Source organism: Oreochromis niloticus, linkage group LG23 (assembly GCF_001858045.2).
Source record: "Oreochromis niloticus isolate F11D_XX linkage group LG23, O_niloticus_UMD_NMBU, whole genome shotgun sequence".
Lineage (NCBI taxonomy): Eukaryota > Metazoa > Chordata > Actinopteri > Cichliformes > Cichlidae > Oreochromis > Oreochromis niloticus.
The window spans coordinates 19,476,898-19,492,071 of NC_031986.2; the positions used below are offsets into that span (position 1 = coordinate 19,476,898).

Here is a 15,174-nt window from a genome sequence, read left to right on the forward strand (position 1 = left end):
AAGGGAATGTGCACTTTGTCCTCAGAAAGTGAGGACAGTGAGCTTTGGGGGAGTGGATCCCTGAATCAGGTTTGAGGGACACTTAGGAGGTCAGGGGTCAGTTGGTAAAGTAATTATGTGTGCGTGTGTGTGTGGACGTGTACTACTTATTGTTGTGGGGACACAAATCTGTTTACACACTCACATTGTGAGGTCTCGCCTACTTTATGGGGACAAATTGCAAGGTAAATCATTCAATTTTAGGGTGAAGGCTTGAGTCAGGGTTAGGGTAAGGTTAGGTTTAGGTTCAGGAAGGGACTTGTGATGGGTAGGGTCAGGATAAGTCTACAGGAAATGAATGTAAGTTAATGTAATGTCCCCAAAAGTGATGGAAACAACATGCGTGTGGGTGTGTGCGCGCGCGCATGGGCTTAGGGTCAAATGTTGGATGCATTTTGGTGTTGTTCTGTGAAATGTTTACATTGTTTATTTGTTCAGCCTTGTTGTACCAATAGAACTTATTATAGAATAACTGTGTTTGACTACCCTTTTAGTCAAACACATTTTAAATGAAAACTGAAGACAGTTGAATGATAATCTGTTGTCATTACTGATCTAGTTTTCCTTTAGCTTGTGTTTTCCAGGTCCTTTTTCCTTACATAAAATTGATGCGTTTTGATTCTAGGTTTCTTTGAAGGCCTAAACCGGGACTACAGCTGGAAATTAGCTCATGGAAATTAGCTCATGGCCAACTCTGGTGCATTTTCAGCTAATTTTATTTACATTTCCCAGTTTTAAAATTAAATGTGTAAAGTTCTTTATACTGAAACAGGAATCTCACCTCTTTGGCCCACTTAGGATCAGTGTGCTTTCTTTGCACAGTTAAGCCTCAGACATGTCTACAGACTGGTCGGAACCCCTTTAAAGCGTGAAATGCTTTAAACTTGATTAAAAATTCTAGTTTGTGTTCGCTAGGTGGTCACAACTGTCCCTAGCGACCTGCCACAGTTCACCGTTTGGAGCTTCAGAGTCCTAGAGACCAAAGTTACAATTACTGAAGTAAAATGAAAATAGCAACAATGCACAGGAAGAACAGTTTCAATAATCTTTATTTCATAAAAAAGTCAAATCGGCTTATCAGATTAAAGAAAGTAGAAACCAATAATAATCGTTAGCTGGCGAGGCATTTTATAGGGGGGCGTGTCTTCTGACAAACTGACTGGAGCGACCTCGACAGGCAGTACAAGTTTACCCAAAAAGTCAAGAAGGCGAAGTTTAAGACCGAACAGGAGCCAAAACATGAGCCGAGTCAATTTTAAAAAGAGAAAAAAATAAAGAGGGGGAGAAAAGAGAAAACAAAGTTTGGCTGTAGTCACATGAAGATGAACCTCAGACTTAGGAGCAGCAGCCACTGAAAATCGAACACGTTTTCATAATCCAAATTACAGAAGGCATCAAAATGACCAAAGAAGGGAAAAGGGGAGAATTTGCCGTTTTCTGCTCCCACTGCGCTCCATATTGTGAGTTAAGGACCCGTTTTATTTGGACAAACTTTAAATGTTTGGTAGTGGTGGAGGTTTGTTTGCATCTGTGGATAAATAAACCGTAACAGAATGTAGAAGGAGGAAAAAGGGCAAAGACATTCTACTGCTCCTGCTCCTACTTTTTTAAAAGAAAAACAAAAGAAAAAAGAAACTCGTCTGGCGATTGAGGTTTTAGTCCGCCTCCTCTTCCTCCGATTCCGACTCTGCCGAGAGAAAACATAAGAGGACGAGTCAGTCAAGGTGCTGATCATTTTACAACATCTTGTGAATGAATAAAATGATTTGATTGTGACTGTCTTTAAAGTATTGAAGAAGTCCCTTTTCTCATGACTGTACAGTCATTTAAAGCCTGAGACCCCCCCCCCCCAAACTACCTGGTTGCTAAACGCTAAACGCTCATCTGGTTTCAGAGGATTTCAAACAAGCAAAATACTCACTCTCCCAGGATTAGAGACTGCTTGTAACCCCTGGCAACCATCAGTCACTAGAGAAACTCTTATTCTGACCAGTTTGTTGATGCTGGGTAAAATCAGTAACAAAGAGGACGCTGCATGGAAACCTCTTGATTGCTTTGGTTGGTGACAGATTGCAGGTTTTGTCTGTGCAATCCAGACAAACTAGGAGCAACTGAGACAAAATACTTGCAAACCACTCACCAAGTGGCTGTGAAACTTTTGACGTAAGCCAGAATTGGAGAAATTGAACTTGTACCTCAACTCTGCAAATGTATTGCAAAGAAAGGAGCAACCGATGACTTTAAAGGAAGTTTTTGGACTTATTTCAAGTTTCCCTGCCCCTCAGCAAATAGTTTGCATCTTCCAAGCAAAGTACTAGTAACCAGGTTTTTGGTTCAGCCCTCTTTGTGATCAATTTCGCCAAGCGGCAGCTTGTCTGGAAATGAACATTTCTCCCTGGTGATTGTCATTTGCAAGACTGCCACATAGAGGTATTTTGCATTATACTTTGGTGAGCAGTGCCATATAGCTAAAGCTGTAGCTTTAGCCAATCTCGAGTTTTATAACCAACATTTTCCTGATACACCAGCACAGATGACAGCCAGATTATGGTGCTCGACTTCCCATCACATGGCCACGCTACAGAGCATTTGTGGTGCTTCAGCCAGTCGTGGACCTCTCGAGCTCTGTTACCTGGCATGCCAGCATCAATTACCATGTGGGTAGCAGTCATGTGACTGTAAAACTTATATCAACCATTACTTATTTTACGTGTGATTGAATCATCTAACAAGCTAAAACAAAGCTTCATCAACTTCATATATAGTATTAACCCCTTCGTTGTCATAAATACACTCAGGTACATGTCTATACACGCCTTTATCATACAACGTGACATACAGCAGGTGACAGGTGCATGTCTAACTGGCCTGTTCAATGCAGAGCTCCTTTAACCTTCGAGTGGCCTTTCAGGTTTTGAGCATATGGCATCAGCTCTGAATTCAGCTCCTCAAAACACACAAAACCCAGGAAGTGCGGTTTATTTCTCCATCTTTACCTTCCTCTGCGTTCTTCAGCCACTCCACAAATTTTTTCATCTGCTCGAGGAAAACGCTCTTCCCCTTGGCAAGGTGGGCTTCAGTGTACCACTTCAGTATGGCCTCTTCACTCAATACATCCGCTGAAAGAGAAAAGAGGACTGTGAGGAGGGCGGACATGTTAACCTTCCACCAAGAGAGCCTGAAACATGCCTTTGTAAAAATTCAAAGAAACAATTTACTGATGCTTGGTGAGAGTTTCTCTATTAAAAACAATCTGGACTTTTGGAGGAAATCTAAGACCAATCAAAGCTGAAGCTGTGTGTAAAAAGGAAAATGCCACGCCAGACTTTCAAGTGTTTAGGTACCCCCCCCAAAAAAAGAAGAAAAAAAAGACACCAAGCATTAAAGAAACAGCTTTTTAAGGTCAGGAAATGTGAAAAATGAACTTTCATAAACCTAAACGAAGACGAGACAAACTGTCACGTCAAAGCTTTTTCTGTAGCACCAACCTTTATAGAGGAGCACCACGATCTTCTGAAAGGCCTTCATGAAGTGGATGTTGTCGTAGCAGTACTCCTGGATCTTCAGCAGCAGGCTGAGCTCAGACAGACCCTGGGAGGTGAAGGCTTTCAGCAGAGGGCTGTATTGCTGTGGAGAAAGAAGCCTCTAAATTAGAGCATGTAAAGATGCAGGGAGCAATAATGTGGTACACGTGGAGGCGCTTCCTGCAGCCACATAGATGTCTTAGTGGATTCTGATTGGTCATTGCATTTAAAAAAAAAAAAAAAGAAAGAAAAAAAGATAAAAGCTGCTTATCAGCTGCTATACCCACATGACTGAACTCAGGAACACCGTTTACACTTAGTGGAACCCACAATGAACAAGTCATGCACCTCAGATGATTTCTTGTTGCCTCCAGGTGGCGCCGTAACCGACCAACAGTCTGGGACAGATTGATTGATGTACACGAGAGCTTTAACAGTTTCTCATGCAGCTTTGTGATTTTCTTCCTTAAAGTCAAGTCAGGTCAAACAGACCAATCACACTGATCCAGCTAACTCTGAGGAGGTTCAATAGCAACCAAGATACTTGTAGACTTCCTGTTAGGGCTGGGCGATATATCGAGTTTTTTTTAAAAATATCGATATATTTTTATACGAGATATAAGATGTGACAATATCCTTTATATCGATATAGTCTATGTTACATTACAATTATAGTTGCGGAGCCGCAAGTTTGCCTCTCTTTCGTCTTTACGCAACGTTACTCGACCTCGCCTCTCCTTCACTGAACACAACTCCCCCTCCTCCCCCAAAGCTTCACGTGCAGGCAGCGACAAGATGGACACGACAAATCTCCGTTAACGAGTTACTGCGCATCCCCCCGTGCGTGGGGCTGGACGGCATCAACGTGTTAACGAGCTAACCATGCTAACGAGCTAGCCACGCCAACGCCATGCACGGCCTGAAAGCCTTTCATTTTCTCAAAAGTTGACTGCGCGCCTTTTGTATGAATTCTGGTTGCGCTTGATGACCGCGAACCGATTTTATGTGATACACAGCGATCAGCAATCTGTCAAAAAATGTTTTAGTTCGACTTTGCTAAGCTACGGAGCTGCACCGCTTGATGGATTGTCAGAGCTTTACGGCTACCGAGGAGCCTCGCGGAGTGATACGTACTGTGCTTCAACGTAATATTACCGTATTGTGTGTGTATAAGGACCATAAATGACACCTGTTCAGGGACATGGTTACGAAGCGGATTTCAAACTCCAGGCTGTCAGTCACGCAGTAGAAGTTGGGAACAGAGCAGCTGTGAAATCTGTCTATGTTATTATGCTCAGCGTCTTTTAGTTTACATTTTGACTGCACAATTGTGAGCTCTTTGTTATGCACAAAACAACATAGTTTTCTTTTATTTACGGAGCATCATTATTTAATAAATGCTTATAATTTATTTTTGAGTAGTTTTTTTTCATGTACATCTATGCTGTATGTTAATAAAAGTGCCTGTGTGACATCTGGGACACAGCTTTGACTAAGAACTCTCTTTTTGTTCTTACTTTATGGCTTTAAAAAAATATCGAGATATATATCTTATATCGCCATCCAGCTAAAAACAAAAAATATCGATATGAATTTTGGGTCATATCGCCCAGATCTACTTCCTGTTGGGTTTAGTAGAAGGCACAAAGACGCCTTTTCAACTTGGGATATTAAACGAGGCTACTGAATTTCATGCAAGCACATTAAAATCAAGTGCTGGGGCTCCTTTATTGAAATACTGTAGGTGGCGCCATAGAGCCAATAAATGCTACAAAACCTGCCTCTTAACTTTAAAATGCCAGCCTTCAAAAATGGGGTTTAGGGCATGTTTCCAAGGAAAATCATTTTGTCCATCTTGGGATGTTACACATGTGTATCAAATTTCACAGGTTACAGTTTTGTAGGTGATGCTATTGAGGTGTTTTGCACCCCCACATGTGTTAGCCCCATAATAAAGTCTTCATTAGTCTTGAAGTTCACGAGTTTGAGGATGTTTAGACCCTTGAAAAGAGAACATTTACTGGCAATAATGACTAGACGATGTAATTTGGGGATTTATTGCAGTGAGATTGTTGCTACTGCTGGACTGGAGAGGCACAATGAACTAAACAGGAGGCTTTAATTTTATTTTGCAAATCTTGCATTATAGCATTGTTGATTTATTTATTTTTTTAAACAAAACACTCAAATTTTTGAAGTGTGTAAAATCAACCACAGGCTTTTGTGATTGATTTACCCCATTAAAGCATCTTTGCAATTTCTAATAAGTAACTGGACACTTTGATTTTGAAAATCCTGTTCAATTCAACTATTCCAAGGCTTTTACTTTGAAGTAAGACATAGCTGTGGTTGAGGGATAAGCCTTCAGCCGCAGAGTCGTGTTTCCTGCACAGGTTCATTAATTGATAATGATGAATTAATCCCTTTAAGCACTTTAACCACAGCTGTGCTCCTCTGCCCTGCTGCGTACCTTCAAGTGTTTGATGGCTTGTTCGGTCACGAGCTCTTCCTTCTTGTTCCACTCCACGGAGCTCATCACACTGGTCCAGATAATGCTGATCATGGCCTGCTCAGAGAGGTTGGCCTTTTTCATCTCCTCCCTGGTGAAGGCGATAATCTGAAGGAGGGCAAGCAGTGAGGTTAATCACACACACATCAGTCACTAATGAAGCACACGTCTGTTTCTGTGCTTTTCATTCAGAGAAACCCGGTGGAGCAAAAACAGGAAGTGTTAAAAACCTGTTGTTCAGAGCTCAGTGTATATCTTTTATGATAGATGAGCCATTTAAAAGTCACCCTGTGGCCTCACCTCCTTCAGAGGGTCACCTCGGGACATCTGCTCCTGGAGCTCCTTCTGCAGCTCCTTGCGAGCGCCGATGGATTGCTGGTTGCGGGCGAAGTCGGACAGCTCCTTCAGCCCAGCGTCGGTGAAGTACTTTGAAAAATGCTCGCAGCTCCGTTTGTTGGCCGGAAAGAGTTCCTGAGGAGGAGAAGGATGTTCACACACCAGTGAGACATCAGCAGCAGGAATGGGTCGACACATGGCCCCTGATTTTTGTTTTTGCTTACCATCAGCCTGTTGTCCATGCCAACTTTGCGAAGACTGCCAGCAACAGAGTTGATGTCCTTCTCGTTGATCCATGACTTGAACAGTTTGACAGCGAAGGCTGCAGAAACGCCTGGACAGAGATGACAAGACAGGTCAGAGCCTCTGAACACAAAACCTCCAACACATGAACAAAAGTGACACCTGAGCCAGCAACTCCTTTTAAATTAATTTGACTGCCCTAATTAATATTAAGCTTCCCAGGGAGGCTGTTACACACAAGAACCACAGAAAGTGTCAGTGTAGCAGGACAAAACCACCAAACTGCTACTGTCACCGATACCTGACCAGCTTTCTGACCGTTTGAGCCATGCATCTCTGCTGCAAAACCAGACTAAACGAGAAGTTGGTCTTTACCTTCTTTGACAAGGTTCTCGTTGAAGAGACTGCTCAGGATGGAGGCTGATATGCTGCCGTTGGCCAGCAGGATGCCGGCCAGCATGGCAAGTTTGTTGCGCTCAGACTCAGTAAACCCCTTTAGAAACAGCAGCAACTACAAAGAGAAAGCAGACAAGTTTAATGCATGTTTAAGCTTTAAAAACAAAAACAACTGTGGGCATATTTACATCCCTAGAGATGTTAAAACTCACTTCCACTAGAAAAATTTCTTTCCAGACTTGTTGAGAATAACCTTGTAAGCAAATCAAATCCAGGGTTACCACACCTTAAACTAGCTAAAAGATACATTTCCAGCTGAAAGTAAGACCAGCTACAGTTGGGGTGAGAGAAAGTTTGCATTTTGAGCTTCTGTGGAGCATCAAGGGGTTTAAAAGGTTTGTATCAGCAATAAACTAGTGTAACATGTGAGAACTACTCAAGCCATCCCGCTTCACCCTTCAAAGTTTGTAACCTTTCAACTGCCAACCTGTCGCAGGTGAAGTTTTGCAACACTTAAAAAAAAAAAAAAAAAAAAAAAAAAATCACAGTTTTCTCTGTTTTATCGCCCTGCTCTACTTACAAGCATAAAATAAGCACAACGTAATGATCCAGCGACACAAAGTCCTTGATTACACTCTGACAACTGGAGACCCGACAGCCAAGCAGTCGCTCCCATTTCAGCTCTTTGAAGTGGTGCACTGCAACGCAAATTCAGGCTTGTTGACGTTACTCAGACACGAGCAGACAGAGTATAATCGAGACCCAATCCCCCAATTACTGGCAGTCGAAAACACCTCAAACAGCCCGACCACTTAAAGGTACGATCTGGTGCTGAAGTTGTACTTTCAAAGATCATGGCTGTCGAAACTGCTAGCATCCAAGATGGTGCAGCTGGGAGTTTGTCCAACCACACGAACAGAGGTTCATGAGAGCTGACCAACTACAAGGGCCGCAACAGCAATGACCAGACTAGGCTGCTCTAAAGTGGCAACACATTAAAGGAAGGGGTAGCAGAGGCTCAGCCTTCAAAATAAGAGCATGAAAAATATCAGTTAATCGATTTTGACTTTAGCCTTGTTGAGTCGGCGTGTGGGAAACTCAAAAGTCCCCGATTAAAACATTTTGACACCAACTAAATTTTATTTTTAGATTAATAAATTCAGAAACTTTTAAAACATCTACAGTACATTATGTACTTCACGTCTCCTGCATAGTGCCTTGCTTTGGGGAAAACAAACAAAGGGAACTGTAATCAACAGCTGGCAACCTCTGCCTCAAACCTTTCCAACCAGCTAAGCCCAGTTTGAACTTATCCCCTTATCTGGTTATTGCTCACCTTCTTGATCTCCTCTTCGAAACCCTTCTCCAGGTACTTGTAACGCCTGATCAGCTTGTTAAAAACCTGTTTATGAGTTAAGGAGAAGAAGCAGCCTGTGAGCATTACCTGCTTGTCGCGTGTGCTTCGTTTTTAAAACGTATTGGTAAGAGGCACCGACCTGAGCATATGCTTGCATTGTCTCCAGGTCTTCTTGTGCCGTGAAGAGGCAGTACTCTGTGCGAGTCATGTCATCAGAGAGAGTCCCTCCTGGGGCTGCAGACACACATAAAAAGGTAAATATATACAGGCATTACACACATTTCTGCACATAAGTGACAGCAAAACATGTTGCAACTCACCCAGCATCCCGCCAGCCACCAGGATGTCAAAGAGTGTCTCTGCATAGCGGCGGTAGTCAAGCTTGGCGCCAGAGGCATCGAGGAACTTTGCGACCGCTTCCAAATCAGTGCCAGTTTGATTCAAGCCTTGTACGATACTTTCTTGAAACTGAGTAGGGTCAAATCTCTCCTTTTCATCTGTGGGAAGACAACGACACACAAACGTTGATTCAGAAATGAAAGCAGAGTGTGGAACATATGGCTGGGGATCAGTGGATCCAGGAATCAACACTCACCTCTTTTCCTCGTTTTGAAACGCTGGCCTGTTAGCGTTGGCTTTTGCTGCTTTTGATTATTCATAAAAGACACCCTGAGAGAGACGAGAACACACAGAGTTCATGTTTAGCTGCGCAGGCGACTGGTCAACGGGCTCCGTAATTATGTTTTCTCCTGCCAGCATCTGGGCGTAAGCCGGGATAGCTGCACGTACTGTAACAATCGGCTGTGCAGAACAACTTTAGAGTTTGCTGGTGATACCGATCTGAGATTAAAAGTTTTTATTGTAAGAACTTAGTTTCAGTTTGTGTTTTCAATCAGTTTACTCTCTGGGAGTTTCCAGAGATGGCTTATTCTTTTCAGTTTAGTTTTAACATAAAACCTGTTCAGTTTCAGTCAGGCTTTTATTTCTCTCACTTTAAAGAGAGGATAAATTTCAAAAGTAATCATGAATATTTGAAGGACGCTGCGAGTCATACAACAAGGCTCATGGAGTAAAATTTTTATCAAACTAAAAAAAAAAAAAAAAAAATACATCAAAATGGTATTTTCTGTATGTGTTTTATTAGTTTCTATTTAACTAAAACACCTTTCCCCTTTCATTTTAGCAGGGTGTAAAAACCCTTAAAAAGGTACAAACAATGAAAAGGCCCAACTCTTTGCCTGCAATGAGCTTCATTGTTAAAGTAACCACAGCGTTATCACAGGACGAAATGTTCCCTTGCTACAGCAGTCAAAAAAACAACAACAAAAAAAAAAAAAAACTGCATGCCCAGCAAAAAACTAGTAGTGAAGCTACTAAGTTACTTAAATGTTTGCTGCTGAAAAACTCAGACTTTAAAACTACAAAGGTCACAAATCTTGTTTACCGCATCTTATTTCCAGACAACAATAAAAGTAACCACATTGTTCCTTTAATTCATGGATCTGTTTGGAAAAAGTAACACACTGATAACAGTAACTATGAATAACAGCCAGTTGTGGTCTTTTTTTTTTGAGCCACAGACACAAAGTAGGCTTTACACACTAATAACCCATTGGTTTAAAGAAAAAAAAATAAAATTCTGGGATATTTCAGCCAGCAGTGCCTGTTGTGGGTAAATCTCTTATCTGCTGTAGCACCTGTACATCCCTGAGAGAAACTGCAGCACTACACTGGCTGAAATGTTCCTTCACTGTGTGGGAATCAGTCAAACTGAGTTGACAGAGATAAGGGGAAAAAAAGAAAAAAAGTGCAAATTAGCCAAAATTATGATGGGGGAGGAAAAAAAAGACCAGCTTCAAAGACTTCAGCTCAACATTTAGTCCCATCAGCTGACAAAACAGGGCAGTAAATGCCATCTTATTTACAGAGAACAGCCAAGGGACCGATATTTATTGACGCTTTTCCCTTTCATTTCCAATTTCCCCCTTCCATTGCTACCAAAGAGTGTATACATGTTTGAGTATTTAAACCCATCACACCCTTTTTCTTTGCAGTGATGGCTTCATTTCCCTCCTAAAGCCTAAACTCTCTTCTATCCAGGCTCAGGGTCCACATCATTAATAGCTTGATTAATGTCAAGGAAACTCACTGTGTAACTTATTTTTGCTGTAACTGAGCCGTTTACCTGCCTCTTAAGATTAAACCAAGTAACGTATATCTGTAACCACTGCCTTCACAAACACAGTGAGGACGTTAGAAAGTATTTAACTCTAAGAGATGAACATCATCTGTGAGGTTTAAATGGCAGTGTAGTTAACCACTATCTGTTTCGGCTATGCGCGAGCATGCAAATGTTTAGTTTTATCTGTTTTGACTTCATTCATCTAACTCCAAAGAAAGCCTCCTTAACCCTATTAAAAACAGCCTGACATAATACAGATTTAGTTAAAAGTAAGTTAAATCCAGCACGGCTGTTTTTCCTCCCCCCGGGTTTTGACTAGCTACTCACACAAAGGTGAAGGAGTACTCGGCAGACAAAAGACAATCTACGCGGCTATAAAGGTGGATGCTGGAAGGTGGAAATAACCATATGCATCAGCTCGACACTTCTTAAGTCAATCACAGTACACAGGTGTGACCTCAACGCGAGCATTTTCCACGGATATTTCCCACGGATAGCTTTCCGCTCGCGAGCAATGAGGGATTTTCTGAGCAGCTAATTGTGGATTAGCACAAGCTAACTCGAGGCCTCGCCATGCGCCGAGCAGGATAGCCGGGCCCGCTAGGAGGCTAACCACGTTTGATTACCGTTCAGCCTCGGCTCACGCACGCAAGAAAATTGACCTCACCAGCACCTAATCGGCCATAAAACACAACCACCTGTCGAGCTGTCATGAAAAAAACCATAACAACAACGAAGCAGAGCCGCAATCTGCTCTGTAATGAAGCTAATGCTAAGTTAAAATTCGCCCTCCGGCGGCGCCCATGATGGCAACATTCCCAGGCCGAAAAAAAAAAAAAAGAAAACATAATTTTCCGTCTTCAAACAGGCCACAGCAGTACATGCAACGAGAGGACGGCGTGGGAACCGAGGCGAGGAGCCGGAAAATGAGAGTACTCACCGAAATTAATGCAGATAAAAAACGGTTGTGAAGCCGAGGAATGGAAGCAAAGTGTCGAGTGTCTGAGCGGCCCAAACAAAAAGACCTTCCCGTCAGGACTTCCGCAGGCTCCGCCCGCTGCGCATGCGCTATTTAAAGGGGACGTCCTTTCAACAAAACAAACGTTTAATTTACTGATACAGGAAGCTTTTTCTTTGTTTGTTTGTTTTCACAGCATATTTATGTAGCTAACCCTTGCGTGGTCTTCCTGTTTTTGTTACTCAGCCAGTGTTACGTTATTGTGTTATTAAATCAGTGCATCAATAACAGTGTATGTAAAAATGCATAACAGATGTTTACCACATATATGGTTCATATTTCAAATATGAAATACTGCTTATTTTTTGTGATAAAATGTAACTGAATAACAGATGTGAGTGGAAGAAAAGAACATGTTTATCTTGAACAAATATAAATGAAATTGATTAGGAGCAAATTTATGTCAGTCTATATGCATTTCTTGCACTTTATCCCTGTATACCAAAGATGTCAAACATAAGGCCTAAGGGCCAGAATCGGCCCATCAAAGACTCCAATTTGGGACCTAATTGACAGCACTGGAAAACACGAAGGAAGGTGTAAAGTTTTATGTTTCATAAGCTTTATGTTTACTGATAAGAACCTCCCACATGGCCATTCATGCTATGCCAAAGTAATTAGGTAATGGATGAAAAAAATGAACTGGTGGAAAGTTCCGATTTTTTCACTTACTACACACAGGGTAAAACGTGCCGGGATGTTGGGAGCACAAATGAACAGCAGGCCAAGCAGGGAGAGGACAGAGTGAAGCGACACAGCACCTCCATGCTTTTATGGCATGAACACCACATGCGTGATATAAATGCATAAGGCTTGAAGTCTCTGAAAATGTGTAACTGGATTTGTTCTTCATGGAAAATCACCCAAAGGGAAGTATCCTGAGGCTGAAATAAAAAAAAGAAACTATAATTTCCTTTTGGTAAACACTGAAAATAGCTCACACAGACCCAAACACACTACACATAGGTTCATTTATTACTTTATCATATACATATATACACACAGTAAACATGTGATTGATATTTCCAGATGAAATTACATTACCTTCCGTGTTCCCTACATATTCTAACATTTTCCCTTTATCAGTGTCCGGTCACACCAAAACCTTGATTTTTTTTAAATTTTTGCACTGGTGTGTTTCTGATCATTGTCCTGCTCCAGAACTCAAGTGCTCTTGAGCTTCAGGGCATGAACTGATGGTCAGACATCCTCATTCAAGATTTTGTAGTAGAGAGCAGAATTCATGGTTCCATCAATTACAGCAAGTTGTCCCGAAGCAGCAAAGCAGCCCCAGACCATCACACTGTTGCTGTGAAGTTGTTTTATGAAATGGTTAATTTTATGTCAGATGTAACAGGACTCAAACCTTCCAGAAAAGTTCAGCTTTTGCATCGTCAGTCCACAGAATATTTTCCCAAAGGTGTTGGGAATCATCAAGATGTGTTTTGGGTAAAGGGTGAAACGAGCCTTTGTGTTGCCAATTCAACCATATTTGAGCCTTTTTAAACATAATTATCAAAGAAATAATCCAACTTGCTCTGAGGCAAACACCATCACTCAGTGTTGGTGAATGAAATTCAATTATTGTACAAGTAATACTGTACAGCTTATGGATGCAACTTGCCAACTAGCTAGTTAACTGCTGAATAAAGTATCACCCAAATCTGGTCTCTTTTGGTGCAGAAAAACAAACAAAAAACAGGAGGCCGGAAACAAAAAGCATCAAAATGCAGTGTTCAGAAATCAACCGAGGATAGTGCAGGTGCTACTTCCATCTTTTATATACAGTGTATATACAAATAACAAAATTCTGCTGTTCCAATTAAGTTTTAGCCAAAGACTACAAAAAAGTTGTATGGTTACTATAAATCATAAATCTGTGTGTGTTACATAAAAGTTTTGCCTTCAAATAATCCAGTAATCCAGTAAGTGCTTCTGTAGTGAGTAATCCATTGCAAATGTTATTCTGTAAGCTCTTTAATCAAAATACTTCACTCTAAAAATTATTTTTTTTTAAATTTACTTTTACAAAAACTAATAAGATGCCAAATTACAGTCATTTACCTCCATTCCTAAAGAAAGTCATTTTCTTAGAGGTTGAATTTCGTGCTTGACTAATTTCCTCACACTGTGCCAGGTAAACTTTTGGTATAAAACATGACTTCAGCTCATTATTTGCCTAATATATAGAAATGTTTTAGTTAGAAGCAAATATAGAAGGGGGGGGATTGTGCACGTTTGTATTTATCACAGGTTTACGATGGTGGTGTGGCAGAGCAGCAGCTGCTCAAATACTCAGAACAACCACACCACAGTCAAAGCCAATTAAATCACATTTTTTCTCCATTCTGATGCTCGGTTTGGAGTCCAGCAGGTTGTCTTGACCACGTCTACGTCCCTAAACATGCGGAGTTGCTGCCATGTGAGTGGCTGATTAGGCATTTCTTTTAATGAGCAGCACAACAGTTGTAGCCAGCGAAGATCATCCTTGTGGTGTGATCATCCTCAATCCACACAAATCAGTGTTAGCTTGTTAAATATGTACCAGTCAGCATGGCTTTAGTCTCTAAAGTGACTGAGTTTATCCTTAGTTTCTAGTGAATGAACAGACACAGAAGGTGGATTTTTATTGATTTATTAAAACACAATTTATGTTTTCCCTTCTAAATCAAGCATTCAAGTGCAAAACGAATCAATGCCTTCAGACAAACCCAAAGATCAAGTGGACATTCGTCTCACATTTCCCATAACACAGAATAAATCTCTAATTCAATCACAATGTTGATTCTTTGCGTTTAAAAATAATAAAAATCAGTAACACGTCTGTAGGCTGAAACTCACTCGGGTTGCCACAATGCTGGTTACATTTGGTAACAAAAAAAAAAAAATAATTAAAGATTAATTGCTCCCTTTATTTTTTAAAGTGTACTGTGCATGTGTGGTGGACCACAACAATTTAAAAAAAGAAATGATCGGACTCGGTGACAGATTCTGTGCAACAAGTGAAACATGCAAACAGTCTTAAATCAAAGGAAACTCGACTGCACAACAGTGTTAACTGTGTGTATTTGACTCCGTGGGTAGGTGTGACATGTACAGCTCAGTGATTTGTGTTAATGTTTAGTTTCTGAAATCTTAAATTCATTGATACAATAAAATCTGTAAAGCTGTTCTACACTTATAAGTGGATTAGAAGCACCTTTGCACCACGGCTGGTATTTTTTGCTACTCTAAGGCTACGTTCACACTGCAGGTCTTAATGCTCAATTCCGATTTTTTGATCAAATCCGATTTTTTGTCTGCTTGTTCACACTACAAATAAAATGCGACAGCAAACGCGCTCTAGTGTGAACGCTCAAAGCGGCCCGCATGCGCAAAAGAAGATGTCACACACAACGCGCTCTGTTTAGACCCAGAGCAAACAATATTGTTTGACTTCGGACTTTACGTTTCCAAATTTTTGCTTTAAGTTATTTTGTTATTTACATAATAATGTAAATAACCTAATAATTATCCTTATTGCAGTTTTAGAGAGCAGCGGTGATGTAAGTGATGTAAGACTGATTTAAT

General features: G+C 41.0%; 1 protein-coding gene across 2 annotated transcripts; it reads right to left on the reverse strand.

The window, feature by feature from the left end:
* Positions 1-1,070: 1,070 nt before the first annotated feature.
* Positions 1,071-11,673, reverse strand: bzw1a (basic leucine zipper and W2 domains 1a). 2 transcript variants are annotated; one of them, XM_005452319.4, is made up of 12 exons: positions 11,527-11,673; positions 9,000-9,073; positions 8,725-8,901; positions 8,544-8,638; positions 8,384-8,449; positions 7,027-7,162; positions 6,633-6,742; positions 6,373-6,543; positions 6,034-6,180; positions 3,528-3,666; positions 3,036-3,158; positions 1,071-1,726 (listed from the first exon to the last, which is right to left on the reverse strand). In XM_005452319.4, exons 2-12 carry the CDS (start codon positions 9,061-9,063, stop codon positions 1,695-1,697), a joined length of 1,260 nt encoding a protein of 419 aa, XP_005452376.1. In that variant the 5' UTR covers positions 9,064-9,073; positions 11,527-11,673; the 3' UTR covers positions 1,071-1,694. The 2 variants fall into 2 exon arrangements, with proteins under 2 accessions (XP_005452376.1, XP_019207601.1); XM_019352056.1 differs by lacking the exons at positions 8,544-8,638; positions 9,000-9,073; positions 11,527-11,673 and having other exon boundaries at positions 8,725-8,802.
* Positions 11,674-15,174: the final 3,501 nt, after the last annotated feature.